General features: G+C 39.0%; 3 protein-coding genes across 6 annotated transcripts; 1 reads left to right on the plus strand and 2 right to left on the minus strand.

Moving 5' to 3' along the window:
- Window positions 1-3,071: 3,071 nt before the first annotated feature.
- On the plus strand, window positions 3,072-4,532 carry LOC117615926 (transcription factor HY5-like). Of its 2 annotated transcripts, none has more exons than XM_034345107.1 (4): window positions 3,072-3,229; window positions 3,366-3,666; window positions 3,920-4,076; window positions 4,185-4,532. In XM_034345107.1, exons 1-4 carry the CDS (start codon window positions 3,091-3,093, stop codon window positions 4,248-4,250), a joined length of 663 nt encoding a protein of 220 aa, XP_034200998.1. In that variant the 5' UTR covers window positions 3,072-3,090; the 3' UTR covers window positions 4,251-4,532. The 2 variants fall into 2 exon arrangements, with proteins under 2 accessions (XP_034200998.1, XP_034200999.1); XM_034345108.1 differs by having other exon boundaries at window positions 3,459-3,666.
- On the minus strand, window positions 3,092-9,220 carry LOC117615924 (pectin acetylesterase 10-like). Of its 2 annotated transcripts, none has more exons than XM_034345106.1 (12): window positions 8,487-9,179; window positions 7,907-7,989; window positions 7,258-7,387; window positions 7,068-7,141; window positions 6,682-6,768; window positions 6,479-6,603; window positions 6,335-6,395; window positions 5,780-5,833; window positions 5,564-5,641; window positions 5,226-5,331; window positions 4,955-5,100; window positions 3,092-3,195 (listed from the first exon to the last, which is right to left on the minus strand). In XM_034345106.1, the coding sequence occupies exons 1-12, from the start codon at window positions 8,692-8,694 to the stop codon at window positions 3,178-3,180; spliced, it is 1,170 nt and encodes a 389-aa protein (XP_034200997.1). In that variant the 5' UTR covers window positions 8,695-9,179; the 3' UTR covers window positions 3,092-3,177. The 2 variants fall into 2 exon arrangements, with proteins under 2 accessions (XP_034200997.1, XP_034200996.1); XM_034345105.1 differs by lacking the exon at window positions 3,092-3,195 and adding an exon at window positions 4,536-4,813 and having other exon boundaries at window positions 8,487-9,220.
- Window positions 9,221-9,627: 407 nt separating this feature from the next.
- LOC117635590 (protein NRT1/ PTR FAMILY 4.5-like) lies at window positions 9,628-12,942 on the minus strand. 2 transcript variants are annotated; one of them, XM_034369917.1, is made up of 7 exons: window positions 12,433-12,942; window positions 12,244-12,308; window positions 12,034-12,127; window positions 11,722-11,939; window positions 11,151-11,573; window positions 10,888-11,012; window positions 9,628-10,768 (listed from the first exon to the last, which is right to left on the minus strand). In XM_034369917.1, the coding sequence occupies exons 2-7, from the start codon at window positions 12,244-12,246 to the stop codon at window positions 9,850-9,852; spliced, it is 1,782 nt and encodes a 593-aa protein (XP_034225808.1). In that variant the 5' UTR covers window positions 12,247-12,308; window positions 12,433-12,942; the 3' UTR covers window positions 9,628-9,849. The 2 variants fall into 2 exon arrangements, with proteins under 2 accessions (XP_034225808.1, XP_034225817.1); XM_034369926.1 differs by lacking the exons at window positions 12,034-12,127; window positions 12,244-12,308; window positions 12,433-12,942 and having other exon boundaries at window positions 11,151-11,629; window positions 11,722-11,838.
- Window positions 12,943-13,062: the final 120 nt, after the last annotated feature.

A 13,062-nucleotide genomic window follows, 5' to 3' on the forward strand; every position in this document is an offset into this window, starting at 1 on the left:
TAATCATGTAAGTTGCCCATAAGTAGCGTCCTACGGGAGACGCAGGGTGACGACTAAATCACATACGAGATGTGCAGAACACACCCGGAGTCTCTCAAGGGTGACCCTGGTGCTCGCCACCTTCCTAAGGGAAATCACATACGAGATGTGCAGAACACACCCGGAGTCTCTCAAGGGGGACCCTGGTGCTCGCCAACTTCCTAAGGGAAATCACATATGAGATGTGCAGAACACACCCGGAGTCTCTCAAGGGGGACCCTGGTGCTCGCCATCTTCCTAAGGGAAATCACATACGGGATGTGCAGAACATACCCGGAGTCCCTCATGGGGGACCCTGGTACTCACAAATCTCTAAAGGAGGACGTGCAATCAAAACATAGGCTGGTTACTCAAGCAATTGGCAAGTCAAACACCTCCTCTACGCAGGAGCCCAAGTCCACGAAGGAAGCCCAGATACAGCTGGACAGCCCAACGGATAATTTACATCTCCTACATGCCGCCACACGCCACGCAGAAGCTGGGGGGCATTTGTGGGAACCTAATTAATTCAAAACCCTAGGTCAAATAATTAGGCCAATCAATTTGGGAATTATTTGACCTAATTAGGAGTTACCTAACCTAATTGGGAGTTACCTAACCTAATTGGGAATTACCTAATCAAATTGGGGGTTACTTGATCCTTGCCTTAATTAGGGATTCGGTTAAATCTCTAATCCCTAAATACACCAACCTCACCAACCACACCAACCTCACCAACTACACCAACCACACCAACCTCACCAACTACACCAACCACACCAACCTCACCAACTACACCAACCCCACCAACCTTTCCAAGGCCACTATAAATACTTGGTCACGCACAAGGATGAGGTACGCCTAAATTCCTACTAAAACTCTACAGAAGTTATTTCTCAAAAACCCTAGCCACCCCCTCTCTTTCTCTCTCTCACACAAGGCTCCGGCCACCACACACGGCTCCGGCCAACCGGTTTTCCTTGAATTACCCTACCTAACTTAGGCATCGGAGGGCCTTTGGCCAACACCCCCCGGGTGTGGTCTTTTTACTCCGATCTGTTTTGCAGGGAGAAAGAGAGGCGGAGAAGACGAAGGAATATTGGGCGAATATTCTCTTTGGGAAATTTGCTCCCACAGCTATTATCTTATTTCTAACTAGATCTTAATTCAATATTGGAAATGAACAAGATTTCAAGTTGGAATTCTCTCAAGTGAAGGCTGTGATCTTATTTATCTTGCATGACATAACACATACGAATCTCTAAAAGGGTTGGTAGTGACTAGTGAGGCAGCAAGTCCAAGAATCAAGGATGTACAGCATGCAAGCACAGTGGCAGGCAATGCATGACGCGAGAATGGTTCCTGGAGCTGTGAAATTGTGGTCTTTGACATACCAGTACTCTCCCTGTCTGTAAAGTTAAAGCAAACTAAAGCAAAGCTTTCCAACTTTTTGACTTGCGCCATATCCTATTTATTTACTATGTTTTGGGTATGTGGATGCACACCAGGACTTGCCCCACCATGGTTGGTTGAATTGAAACTTGAAAGTGAAAGATGAGATTATGGAATATTGTTGAATAGGAATTTGGATGATTTCATTTGTTTGTTGTTAGTTTCTTCCATAATCTATAATAACATATGCCTTTAAAAAATTATATATCAAAGCATAACATGTTCTAAAATATTAATGTTCTGCCCTTAAAAGAGAAAGAAGGGAAAGAGGAGGAAGAATATATATATATATATATATATATATAGTTTTTATTGAGGGATTTTTTAAATAAGTTTATTTGAGGGATACTCTTGTAGGGCGTATTCCGTATTGTATTTCACTAATCCAAACTGTCTATTTTGTAAATATTCATTCAGAGATCATCTCTATAAATAAAATAAAAAAATCAATTGAATCTGATATCATTTTACCATTCAATTAAATTATTGAAATTTTAGTACTTTCTTGAAGTATCATGTTCATTGATTTTATAAGACACGATTAGATGTCTAAATGGTTTCTGATTTGCCTAATTTTTTGAAAGAATGATTTATGAATAAAAACTTAAAAAATAGATAGTTTGGATCATTGAAAAAAAAAAACCATAGGGTACCCTAAAGGGTGTCCCTCAAATTTATTTGAGAGATCCTTAAATAGAAGGGGACTGGTATAGAGAGAGCTTGAGCTTCCATTAAGGCCCCGTTTGGTTAATGGGAAATGAGACTTGGGGATGAGAAATCAATTACTTTTCCCTGTTTGGTAAGTCCAGGCATGTGAAATCATTGCCTGGCATATGGGAAAGTAGGGGGAAAAGTGAAGTCATCCTCCCAATTTGGGTTTTGTTTTCCCTCCTTATGGGAAAGTTTGGGGAATGAACCAATATTAAATACACATTTTTCATGACCATTTTGTCCCCATTAACAATTTAGAATTACAATATATCATTAAATGCATTATTTTTTGTATTTAATTTAATATGGGTATAATTGAAAATTTATATAAACTTTGTTTTCCATTCCTAGTCAAAACAAACATGAAAAAGGAAATAAAGTGCAATCTCCTGGTTACTTTCTCAGTATTACCAAACGTGGGAAATGAATTTTTTATTTCTCATCCCTTGGGAAATGATTTCTCCTCAAATTCATTCCGTGAACCAAATGAAGTATGAGGATATCCCTTTTACAAAGCAATATCCTAAATTACTCTAATGTATGAAAATGGGAATTAAACTCGGATGCAAGGCAAACACACTGCATTGGCTTATTGGCGTAACATACATCTGCAAATAGTAATATGTTTTTAGTTTGCCCGTTATTGGAGAAAAAGAGAAAAAATGGTTGGTTGTGTGTCGTTGTGGGGAAAAGTGGAGCGCGGTTGTGTTTATATCAACGTGTTCCTTCATGAGCCAAAGCTTTGCTCACAACACAAGTCTTCATATCCCATCATACTGCTCTGCTTTGCTTTGCTGCCTCTGCGCTAAAAAACCCAAACAAACACACACATAAATCAGTATTAATTTATTTCATAACCTCTTCATCGAGAGAGAGAGCAGAGAGCAGAGCTAGCTAGCTGCTAAAGCCATGTCAGTCCCCATCAAACCAGGAGATGGTAAAGCCAAAAACCCCATAATGCCCTCCAGTTTGGACCAACAGCCATCTGGGTCTTCTTCACTGAGGCCTCATTCTCTTGTTCATCAAAACAACAAGAAGAGCAAACTAGGTTAGCTATTTTTAATTAGTTTTGTGATACTTTTTTGGTGACTGGAAATTAATAATGCTGCACATTTCTCTTTTATTTCTATTAATTGTTGATTTTGAATGTATATTTGTATTGTATGTACTGGGGTCTTAATTAGACGTTCCTTGGTTTTGGTCATTGGATGATGATGATGATGATGATGATGATGATGATGGTGATGGTGATGATGGTGATGATGTTAATGTTCCAGAAGAGAGCGATGAAGATATGTTCACGGTTCCGGACGTGGAGGCTTTACCTCCTCCTTTCAATAACATCACTTCTAATAATACCTCTTCCACCACCAATGCCACCAGCAACACCACCAACAACAACAACCCAGAAGCTCAGTCTGGCTTTCCGGCAAAACGCCGCAGAGGCCGGAACCCAGTTGATAAGGAGTACAGACGACTCAAGAGGTACTATTTATGAAATATTGTCAAATTAATATCTTCAATATTTTGTTTTACACAAGTGTTATGTATGTACAAATTGCATGCATGCACATATAGCTAGGAAACAACTTACTATAGGTATGAGAAAATTAAATGTTGATGTGAAATAGATATAAATATATATGGGTTGATCTGATCATATCAGCTTGGTAATAAGTTCATTGAAATGTTTGTAGTGACTTGTCAAAAAACTTGTCCAATTTAATTTGGTTTACAGATTGCTAAGGAACAGGGTATCTGCTCAACAAGCTCGGGAAAGAAAGAAGGTTTACGTCAATGAACTGGAATCAAGAGCCAAAGAATTGGAGGATAGCAATTCAAAGTTGGAAGAAAAGATCTCTACACTCATCAACGAAAACGCCATGCTTCGAAAGGTGAAGTTGCTCTCTTACTGTTAAATTAGTACTAATTGTGGTTTACAAATGTAAGCTCTGTGTGGTTGCATTTTATTATTTTGACATAATTCATTCTCTATCCGTCAGGTTCTTATGAATACAAGGCCGAAAGTGGACGAAAGTATTGAGCCAAAGGCAGGATCAGTTAAGTAAGAGCAGACAAGCATAAGGTGCTGTTTTAGGCATTTTAGATTAACATATTTAGAAATTTTAAAGTCCTGTTTCGAAGAAAATGTGAATTACGGCCTTCAGCCCCACCACCACATATGGCAGTTGTGCATCAGTTAGTTATGCTATGTGTCCTTGTTTCAGTATGAACTTTTATCTTCTCCGTTTGCCATATATTTATTTAGATACGTGTTTATGTTTTGGATGAACTTCATTTGAGGAGTTGCTTCTTATCTGTATACAACACATGAATGACTTCATTGCTGATGAAAGATAATCACGATGCGAACATTTATATATTGGCTCATAAAGACAATAGATGAACTTGCTGATCGCTCTTCGAGCTTCACAGCAATGACTCGGGTTTAAACAGAGATTGTTACATGCCCTTGACAATATAATTGGGGACGAGAAGACATAAATAGATGATACATAAATTTTCACCTAAACACCAGATTATGGCAGCTCTTGTCACAAGGGTATGGACAATCTATTGCCTTGATATTAACTCGATCGAAATACCAGTTTCCGACTGATTTTGCTATCCCCTGAAGATATATAATGGATTGCATGAGTACACCACACAGACAGACAGACTCATCTATAACAAAAAATAATGTGAAAAAGAAATGACAGGGAATTTGTTCATTATGTAACTTATGAAATAATAAGTACACAATAGGGCATACCTTATTTCCAATATGGGGAGAATTTTGAGAAAACCATGTATCTTGTCTCTCAGTCTGGCAATGAGCAAAGCAAGAATTTATGAATAAACCATTTTTACTGCCCCTTGAGAAGCCACTTACAGCCTTGAGCATTTGATTCCGGAAACCTGATTTATTGAAAAACATAAAAGACACAATTGGAATCAAACCTGAAACACAAAGCATTGAGCTTATAATTAATCATCATTAGGAACACAAAGCATAAAGACGCTAACAAAACTAGTCAGATCACCTTGCAAAAAGTTCATCTGCCATGCAGCACAACGCGCATGATTTTTTGTGCATTCATGCCAAAGGCCATTAGGATCTGCTGTTGGTGAAGCTAAACTGGCCTGGAGCTGATTAAAGGATAACAAAGATTCAAATTGATCATTCAGTCATCAGGTATTATAGTTCTACTGCAAGATATAAGGTCATTCATGCAGTATGAGAATATACAAGCTCATAAGAGACCTTTTATGAGCCATATTAAGAGTCATATCGTAGAAGGGACTTTAAAATAGTTTCAACTTTGAACAAATTAGTTCCTCAGGGGATACAAAGGATGCACACTGGCAAATCTTAACTCACCTGCCATGTATCATAAGCTGCATTGACCAGAAAAAGGGGGGTCTTGACACTTGCAATTAAGTGCTGCGGGAAAAAGCACTGAAATTCAAATGATATAGTTAATAATTAAGACTAAAGGGGAAACTTCATTTCTGAAATCGGGTTCATTGTATAATTTTTTCTTCTTCTTTTGCTTAGAGAATTTCTCTAAGGATTAAATACAAGAAAAGAAACTACCAAAGTCGGGTTGAGGCGATTGGTACAACTCCATGGAAGACTCTTGTATGCTCCCTGCAAATAATTATATCTATGTTCATAAAAAGTTCCCCAGATGAAACCAGCAAAAAGTTGTAGGAGTTCAACAGTCAATGACAAATTGCATCTGTCTTCTGCTTTATTACCACTTATTATTACCATAGCTAGTTCATACTATCATTATCCAACAAACTTACATCCACATAGATACACCCCCATCTTTCTGAGCTACCTATCTGATTATTTTGTGGCCACTTGACTCTTCTAGTTACCATATTACTTTTTAGCACAAATCAGGAGACTTAGAAATCTGCTGATTGGAAAAGTAATTAAGATCACTTGTTTGGCTACTTTCAGCACACGCCTCCATAGCACCCATTTACATTTGAGGATCAGCGAGAATGTAATTTGGCATCTATAATTCGTAATTGCAGTTTCAATTCACAATAAGCACATTAGAATCACTTAGATTTTATCCCTTATGACTAGAATTTTAAAGGGCGGATAAAGAATAATCTATTTTACAATGGATAATACCTGTAGGCTAACCACTCGTCTAAACATATTTCTCAATGTGCGCCTACCAGATACATCAATTCTGCAATTTCAGAGAACACCATTATTATCCGAGTAAAATCTGAAAGGCATGTCAAAAACTGATAAAACGAAAAAGATTATTACACATCAAGAAATAATCCAGCATCACTCAAGCACTTGACTCTAGTAGTTCCACGAAACATGGCACGAAACTCATCACAATGGAGTACAGTTGCAACACCACCAGCAGAACATCCAGAAAGAAGAGCCTAGAAATCCAAAGTAAAATGTAAAACGTTAGCAGAAGAAAGAAACAATATAATCTCCAAAAATTCAGTAACAAAGACCTGATTAGCATAGCGCATTCCCTTTGACATCAAATCTGCCATAGCAGCTTCCCAGATGCGTTGGCCTCGAAAATACAATTGGGCTGCCTGTGCATCAAATAATAAGCAACTATATTTCAGTCATAAGCAATGCAAGGTTGACCTGGCCAATCTATAAAAAATGGTCCTCCAGAGTGTTGGCTATAGCTATAAGAAATACTGCTTGGTTTGAGTGCAGCAAACGTCTAATAATAGAAATCTTAAGAATTTGTTACATCACAACTACCAGTATCTACATCAACTTTATTTTATTTGAGTTCCTAACATCTGGTGTTTGGAAATTAAGCAACAGAAAAATCTTCTATGAGAAAGTATATAGAAGCCTGTGATCATTGATTCCCACTTACCTCATTTTGACTGTCACCACCAAAAGATGCACCATCACAATATCGAACCTTGACTCTGTTCCAGTTGTAAAAGTCTGCAATTATTTATGTCCCATTCAGAATATCAGATTACTTATTACTCCAGAAAGAAATATGAAGGGCAAGTAGAGCTTTATGTATAGATAAATAAGGATGCAGCCAGATATGCCACCAGGGTTTTCTCCAGCTTTGTTGCTCAATATCCCTGCAAATGGTATCTGCTTCTCCATATATGCTGATGAACCACGACGAGTTTTCTTTCTATAGACACAATTTCTGATTGTATCACACCATCCTCCTCCCTGTAAATAAAAGAAGTTTAACAAAAGGTGAGTTTAACAAGTAAAAGAGTTGGGACAAGCACAAAAAGTAGGAATTCCCCATCTAATTCCCAGTATAAGAAATGTCACAGAAATGTAAGGAGTCCAGTATGATGCTGCTGATGTCCAATCCTTTCACTTTGCACTAAGCTGTATATGGTAACTCAGGCTCCCATTCCCCCTCATAAGAAATTGAACTTCAAAATGAAAGAAATTTTTCTTAGCTCCAATCCGTGTTACCGGTGAGCTACCCAATAAAAGAAACAAAGTGATAGCAAGTCTCTTCCCTGATAGCTCAGGATAAGACCTATTTCCTGCATCTCCTTTAGACCCATACAAAAGGCAAAGACGAACAAAATAACTTAGGCAAGCGAGAATCTTCAGATGGTAATACAACTACAATCACCCAATGATCTCAATTGCGATGATGATAAAAACAGAACTATCATAGTGCTCTCTTTCAACTGCATGACAAGTCTGAGTTTGCTTCCGATGACATACCTCCAACTGAATGAGCCAACTGTTTGCTCCTGACCCATATCCACGGTGGATGTGGTAACCGGGTGATGTTCCATCTAGGCAGACTGCACATAGAGAACACAGGAGTCAAGAAATCACTAAAGAATTTAACTAACAGTCTGCAGGGCATGCTCTAGTTTACTGCAATTGAAATATTTGAATAAGCCCTGGTTTTTATGTAAACATGATAATTTCCATGAGCACAAATTAGGCAAATACATTATATGAAGACCAATCATATGACTCAAGGCATTCAGGAAACAGGGTCAGTTCCTTTTCCTTATCATTGTGAAATTGGCCACAGGAGCATTCAAAGAAACAGATGAGTTTTAACAGAAAAATAAAATGCTCGTCATGCCATTGAATCCATCCAACGATTTGAGAAAGAATCAAACTTTAAGAATAAAATATCAGGAAGGGGTATGCCCATCAAGACAAACCGTAATATGCAATCGATAGAGCTGATAAAGAGAACTTTTTATTTCTTGTTTCTCTTTAGTAATTAATACTAGCAGTCTAGTAGGCATGGTCCATGGAGGTAAGGTGAGGGATAGAGGCAAACCTGCTCCTTTGGCAGCAGCTCCATTGATAAGAGTGAGACCCACCATCAAGGGTCTGCTGAACACCCCATAACCATTAGGTCCATAACCATAGACATTACTCTCAGTGTAATGCAAGTCTTCTTCTTTTGTACCATTCACATCCGCAAAACCATCCGTCCTTCTGCACAACACCATCCCCATAAACCCCAAAACCCACAACAGCTTCATATTGGCTGGACCTCTCACTCTCACTTGCTTTGCCCAGAAATCTCTTTGCACAGCGAAACAATGGTAAAAGCTACACCTAAGACAATGTTGAGATTTTAATAAAAAGAACCCAAATGCTGATTAGAAAACTAGAGTTAAATTCTTTTCTTTAATTATTTCACTGTATTTCAGCTGAAGAAAGGGGGTGGTGCATAAGAAATAGAAGGGGGAAGACAGAGATACAGAGAAACAGAGAGAGAATGTGACTGAAGGCGGGATGGTAATAATATGAAGAGGAATGTTGTCGTAAAATGAGGAAGTGAGCAACCCAACAGTTGGCTTGGCAGTGGCTAAAAATCAAATCTTTTATGAACAGCGAGATTTTAGAATTCAGCAAGACATTGGAAAAGACAAGACAGTCAAAGTTATTTACTAAAAATAAAGAAAATGGTGGAGATGAAGCGGGAGAGAAATGGGTTTTTCTCCTTTTGGTCAGGTCAACTTGCATTTTTTCATGAGCTCACAAATTCTAATTTAGGGTGGATTTAATGATGTTTTAGGCCAAGTGCCAAGATAAACGCAATACACAGGGTAGCACCTAACTATTGAGAATGGCCGCCGACACTTTATTTAATGACCAACCATACCCAGCAGAGCTGTACCACACTCTCACACTTCAGCTCACTCATTTGGTATCTATGCATGAACATGACCCCATACTTATAAATATCTAACATTATCATCCCTAGTAAGTGACATTTCAATGTCATACATACCATCATGAGTTCTTATCCTAGGCCTGCTAATGCATATTTCCATGTCCCACATTCCCACCTGTCTTGACAATTTGATTTTATATATGCACGAGAAATTATTGTATGGCACTAGAACACTGTCACATTTCTTTAACTAGTATCCATGATTGATATGATATTCATACTAGAAATTCCCAAATCAAATCTCTTTTTTTTTTCCTTAATTTCGGGGTGGTACAAATTACAATTATACATGATGGTGTGGTCCATGCATCCACCTATATATATTATATACTACTACTCTTCATAAAAACAGCCTTTCATACCATGATTGTTCCACGTTTTTAGACACAGAACTCAAAACTTTCTCTATGCATGAACTCAAAAAAGACATAGTAGTTGTAGTTGGTGCCATCCAATTTTACTTGGCGCCGTTCTGTTTTTCTTCTTTCTCTTCTGCCTTGGACACAATGCTTACACTTGCAGAGAACGATTGATCATCTTTGCGTCCACCGGCTTTGAGTAACATTTCCTCATCGAGTGAAACATCGTTCTTATACTTGTACCATTTGGCACACCAAACATAAACTGCAAAATTCAGCACACTGAGAATCGCCAGGAACCAATAGAAAAGGTCCGCGTGGCTTTTGTTCATGTCACGCCCTTCTAGCCACCCTGTCTTGCTCTTTGTCAGCTTCCTGGTGATCAAGTTAATGAGCTCAACAAAAACCGAGCTCAAGTAGTAGCCAATGGACAGAGAAAGCCAAGAGAAGGAAGTGGACAGAGACCTCATGCCAACAGGAGCCTCCGTATAAAAGAACTCCATGAGCCCCACAAGTGTAAACATGTCAGCAATTCCAAATATGGCATAATGAAAAGAGAGCCAGAAGAGGCTGATTTTGTGATTGTGGTGAATGATTTCATGCTTTCTCTTCACTTCTACAATCCCTGCTATGGCCATTGAGATGGCTGAGAGGATAAGCCCAACACCAACTCTCTGTAGGTGGGTTATGCCATTGGGGTGACCTGTGATTTTTCGCAGAACGGGAATGAAAGCAAATTCGTACACGGGTATGAGAAGGGACATGAACACTAGAGGAATCACTGGGATTGAGGCTGATGGGACGTCAAAATCGCCGATGCGTGTGTCCATGAGGGTGCCTTGCTGGATTGAAAGGGTTTGCAACTGGGCTAAGCATGTGTTCATGAGGATTGTGCTTAGAAGGATAGGCATCATCCTTGTCAAGACCTTCACTTCTTCCACTTGTGTGACTGTGCAAACTTTCCATTTTCCTGCTCCGTTCGTGCCTTTAGGGAGAATGGCTGCCTTGTCTAGCAATCTGCTCAAGTAGATATGTGGGACTTGTCAGTCAGTTTTGTATATTTTGTTTATTTTATCCGGCAAGTAACTGTCAAAGAGAAGCGTGGTGATAACAAACTAAAGCTTTGAGGAACCTGCCTGAATTGATTGCTGTGGGGGATGAGCTCTCCTCGAGAAACAGATTCACGGTCGCGTATTTCATACAATTCATCAGGACTCTGGGGTACCTCCAACCTCCAGTTCTTTACAGATACCACCAAAACCTGCACAAAGGGTCATAGAAAATCAGTACTCTGTTACTGGCATTACTAATAATAACCCCGTTATTACCTAAGCAAGGGAACAAAGAGAGAGAGAGAGAGAGAGAGAGAGAGAGAGAGAGAGAGAGAGAGAGATCAGACCTCTAGAACCCTTGTCAAAGGGCTTTTTCCTGGCACTCGAACACGATAATATGGCTTTCCCAGAGCAACAAAGATGAGACCAACAGCAGCACAGGACAAGGAGATGATAAATCCTATGTCCCATCCAACATTTGAGCTCACATACACCACAAACGTGACACCAACCACAGCACCAACTGTAATGCTAAGCAAAAACCAATTGAAGAAACTGGCTATGTACTTGTGCTCCTCTGGATCTTTGTGGTCGAATTGATCAGCTCCTAAAGCAGGGACAGCTCCTCTGATTCCACCTCCTCCGAGTCCCACAAAGCTAATCGAAGCATAAAACAGCAGGGCTTTTGTGCCATGCACACAGGTAGATTCTCCACAAGGTAAAGGTTGCAGTTTTGTGTCATGGGATTGAATTATGAGCAACATGTATCCCTGCAAGCCAAAACATATATATGCATTGATTAACATAAGAAACAAACTATGTATCCCTGCAAGTCAAAACATATATATGCATTGATTAACATAAGAAACAAACTAATCAAATTAAGTATGTGGGAAGCTGGGAAGGAACAAGATTTACCAGCAATTCAATTGCACCGAAGAGTAGAGTCGTGTTGAGACGATTCATGTAGGCATCAGAGATGAACCCTCCAACGATTGTGTGCAAGAATGTAGTGCCCAAGTAATTTGTTGTGGTGGTTGCGGAGCCGGAGAGGTCAAAGTGCATGACGAACATAAAGTATAAAACCAGGCTTGCCATGTTAGCCACAAAGCCTATGTTATCCAGGAACATCATTGCTGCATATAAATGAACGCAGTTTAATTAGTTGCTGCCTCAAATATTTAATTTCCTCCAGTTTCCATATCGTACATTAATCGATCCATCACTTACCAAAGATAAAATAGTTGGCCTTAAATCCACCATGTTTTAGTTTCTTCATAGGTTCGTAGGCTAAGTTTTTAGTGCCAACTTCACTGTCCAACCCCTGCAAATTGGAACTAACTAATATGAGAAAACAACATAAAATATGTTGTAGTTCTAAACATGAACAGCCATGCATGTTACTTTACTTCTTTTGCCTTTGTTTAAAATTGTAATTACCATGGCCAAGGATGGTAGAGACTTCAGGGAGAAGAAGAGTGAGTGAGGAGAGAGAGACAGGGCTCCTGGTGTAAATGGTGAAGGAGGTTCCAGTTAGATATATACATATATATAACAGAGTGAGCAGCATTGTACTACATATAATAATAGCCAAGGAATTAATGTTTTGTTAAGAACATAAAATATTACGCCATCATCCAAATGCCAATGCCATCTAAAAACAGTGTCACACCATTTGCAAGACCAAACCAGCATAAGCCGACGGACCGGCCGTGAGAGATCCAACACTGATCTCAATCAAGGTAGCTTCGACAGCGAACGGTTCTACCTTAATTTATACACCAATCATACGTTCTACTATACAGAAATTTAAAATATATATATATATATATGTTAATTGCATATGTCGTTTTCAAACATGTGATGTGCAACTGCAAGGGGCAACATTAGACGACAAATTACTGAGTAATATGAAAGGTAGAACCAAAGATAATTAGTTGGAGAGAAGTTCCCAAAGGTGACCACAGTGAGTCGTTGTTTAGATGCCTCTTTTTCTTTTTTTGTTGCTTTTGGGGGTGTGAGATTCTGGCTGCTCATGAACGGCCTTTAGGGCATCAGATGCTTTGGTGGCTTTCTCATTTGAAGACCATAGCTCCCCAACAAAAACGTCCAAATCTACCTCCCCTTGCCCTCCACATGTCTCAGTTTACAAGCGGATCTTCCAAAATCTCTTTGCCTCCAAAGTTCATACAAAATGAGTTGCATCATTGATTTCACATCCTGTACTCATCACAATTGTATTTTTCGTCAATTTTTAAT

The sequence above is a fragment of the Prunus dulcis genome, chromosome 1 (assembly GCF_902201215.1).
Source record: "Prunus dulcis chromosome 1, ALMONDv2, whole genome shotgun sequence".
Classification (NCBI taxonomy): domain Eukaryota; kingdom Viridiplantae; phylum Streptophyta; class Magnoliopsida; order Rosales; family Rosaceae; genus Prunus; species Prunus dulcis.

What these genes read in the sequence shown, in the direction of transcription:
- LOC117615926 (XM_034345107.1), top strand. Translation starts at nt 3,091, where the DNA reads ATGTCAGTCCCCATCAAACCAGGAGATGGTAAAGCCAAAAACCCCATA. An exon ending in CAACAAGAAGAGCAAACTAG is followed by an intron (nt 3,230 to 3,365) that starts GTTAGCTATTTT and finishes GGTCTTAATTAG; the next exon opens with ACGTTCCTTGGTTTTGGTCA. An exon ending in GAGTACAGACGACTCAAGAG is followed by an intron (nt 3,667 to 3,919) that starts GTACTATTTATG and finishes TTTGGTTTACAG; the next exon opens with ATTGCTAAGGAACAGGGTAT.
- LOC117615924 (XM_034345105.1), bottom strand. Translation starts at nt 8,694, where the DNA reads ATGAAGCTGTTGTGGGTTTTGGGGTTTATGGGGATGGTGTTGTGCAGA. An exon ending in GTTGGCTCATTCAGTTGGAG is followed by an intron (nt 7,388 to 7,906) that starts GTATGTCATCGG and finishes TTTTATTTACAG; the next exon opens with GGAGGAGGATGGTGTGATAC. An exon ending in CAGCTTATGATACATGGCAG is followed by an intron (nt 5,332 to 5,563) that starts GTGAGTTAAGAT and finishes TCCTTTAATCAG; the next exon opens with CTCCAGGCCAGTTTAGCTTC.
- LOC117635590 (XM_034369917.1), bottom strand. An exon ending in CTTTGACAAGGGTTCTAGAG is followed by an intron (nt 11,013 to 11,150) that starts GTCTGATCTCTC and finishes CCCTTTGTGCAG; the next exon opens with GTTTTGGTGGTATCTGTAAA. An exon ending in CCCCACAGCAATCAATTCAG is followed by an intron (nt 10,769 to 10,887) that starts GCAGGTTCCTCA and finishes CTACTTGAGCAG; the next exon opens with ATTGCTAGACAAGGCAGCCA.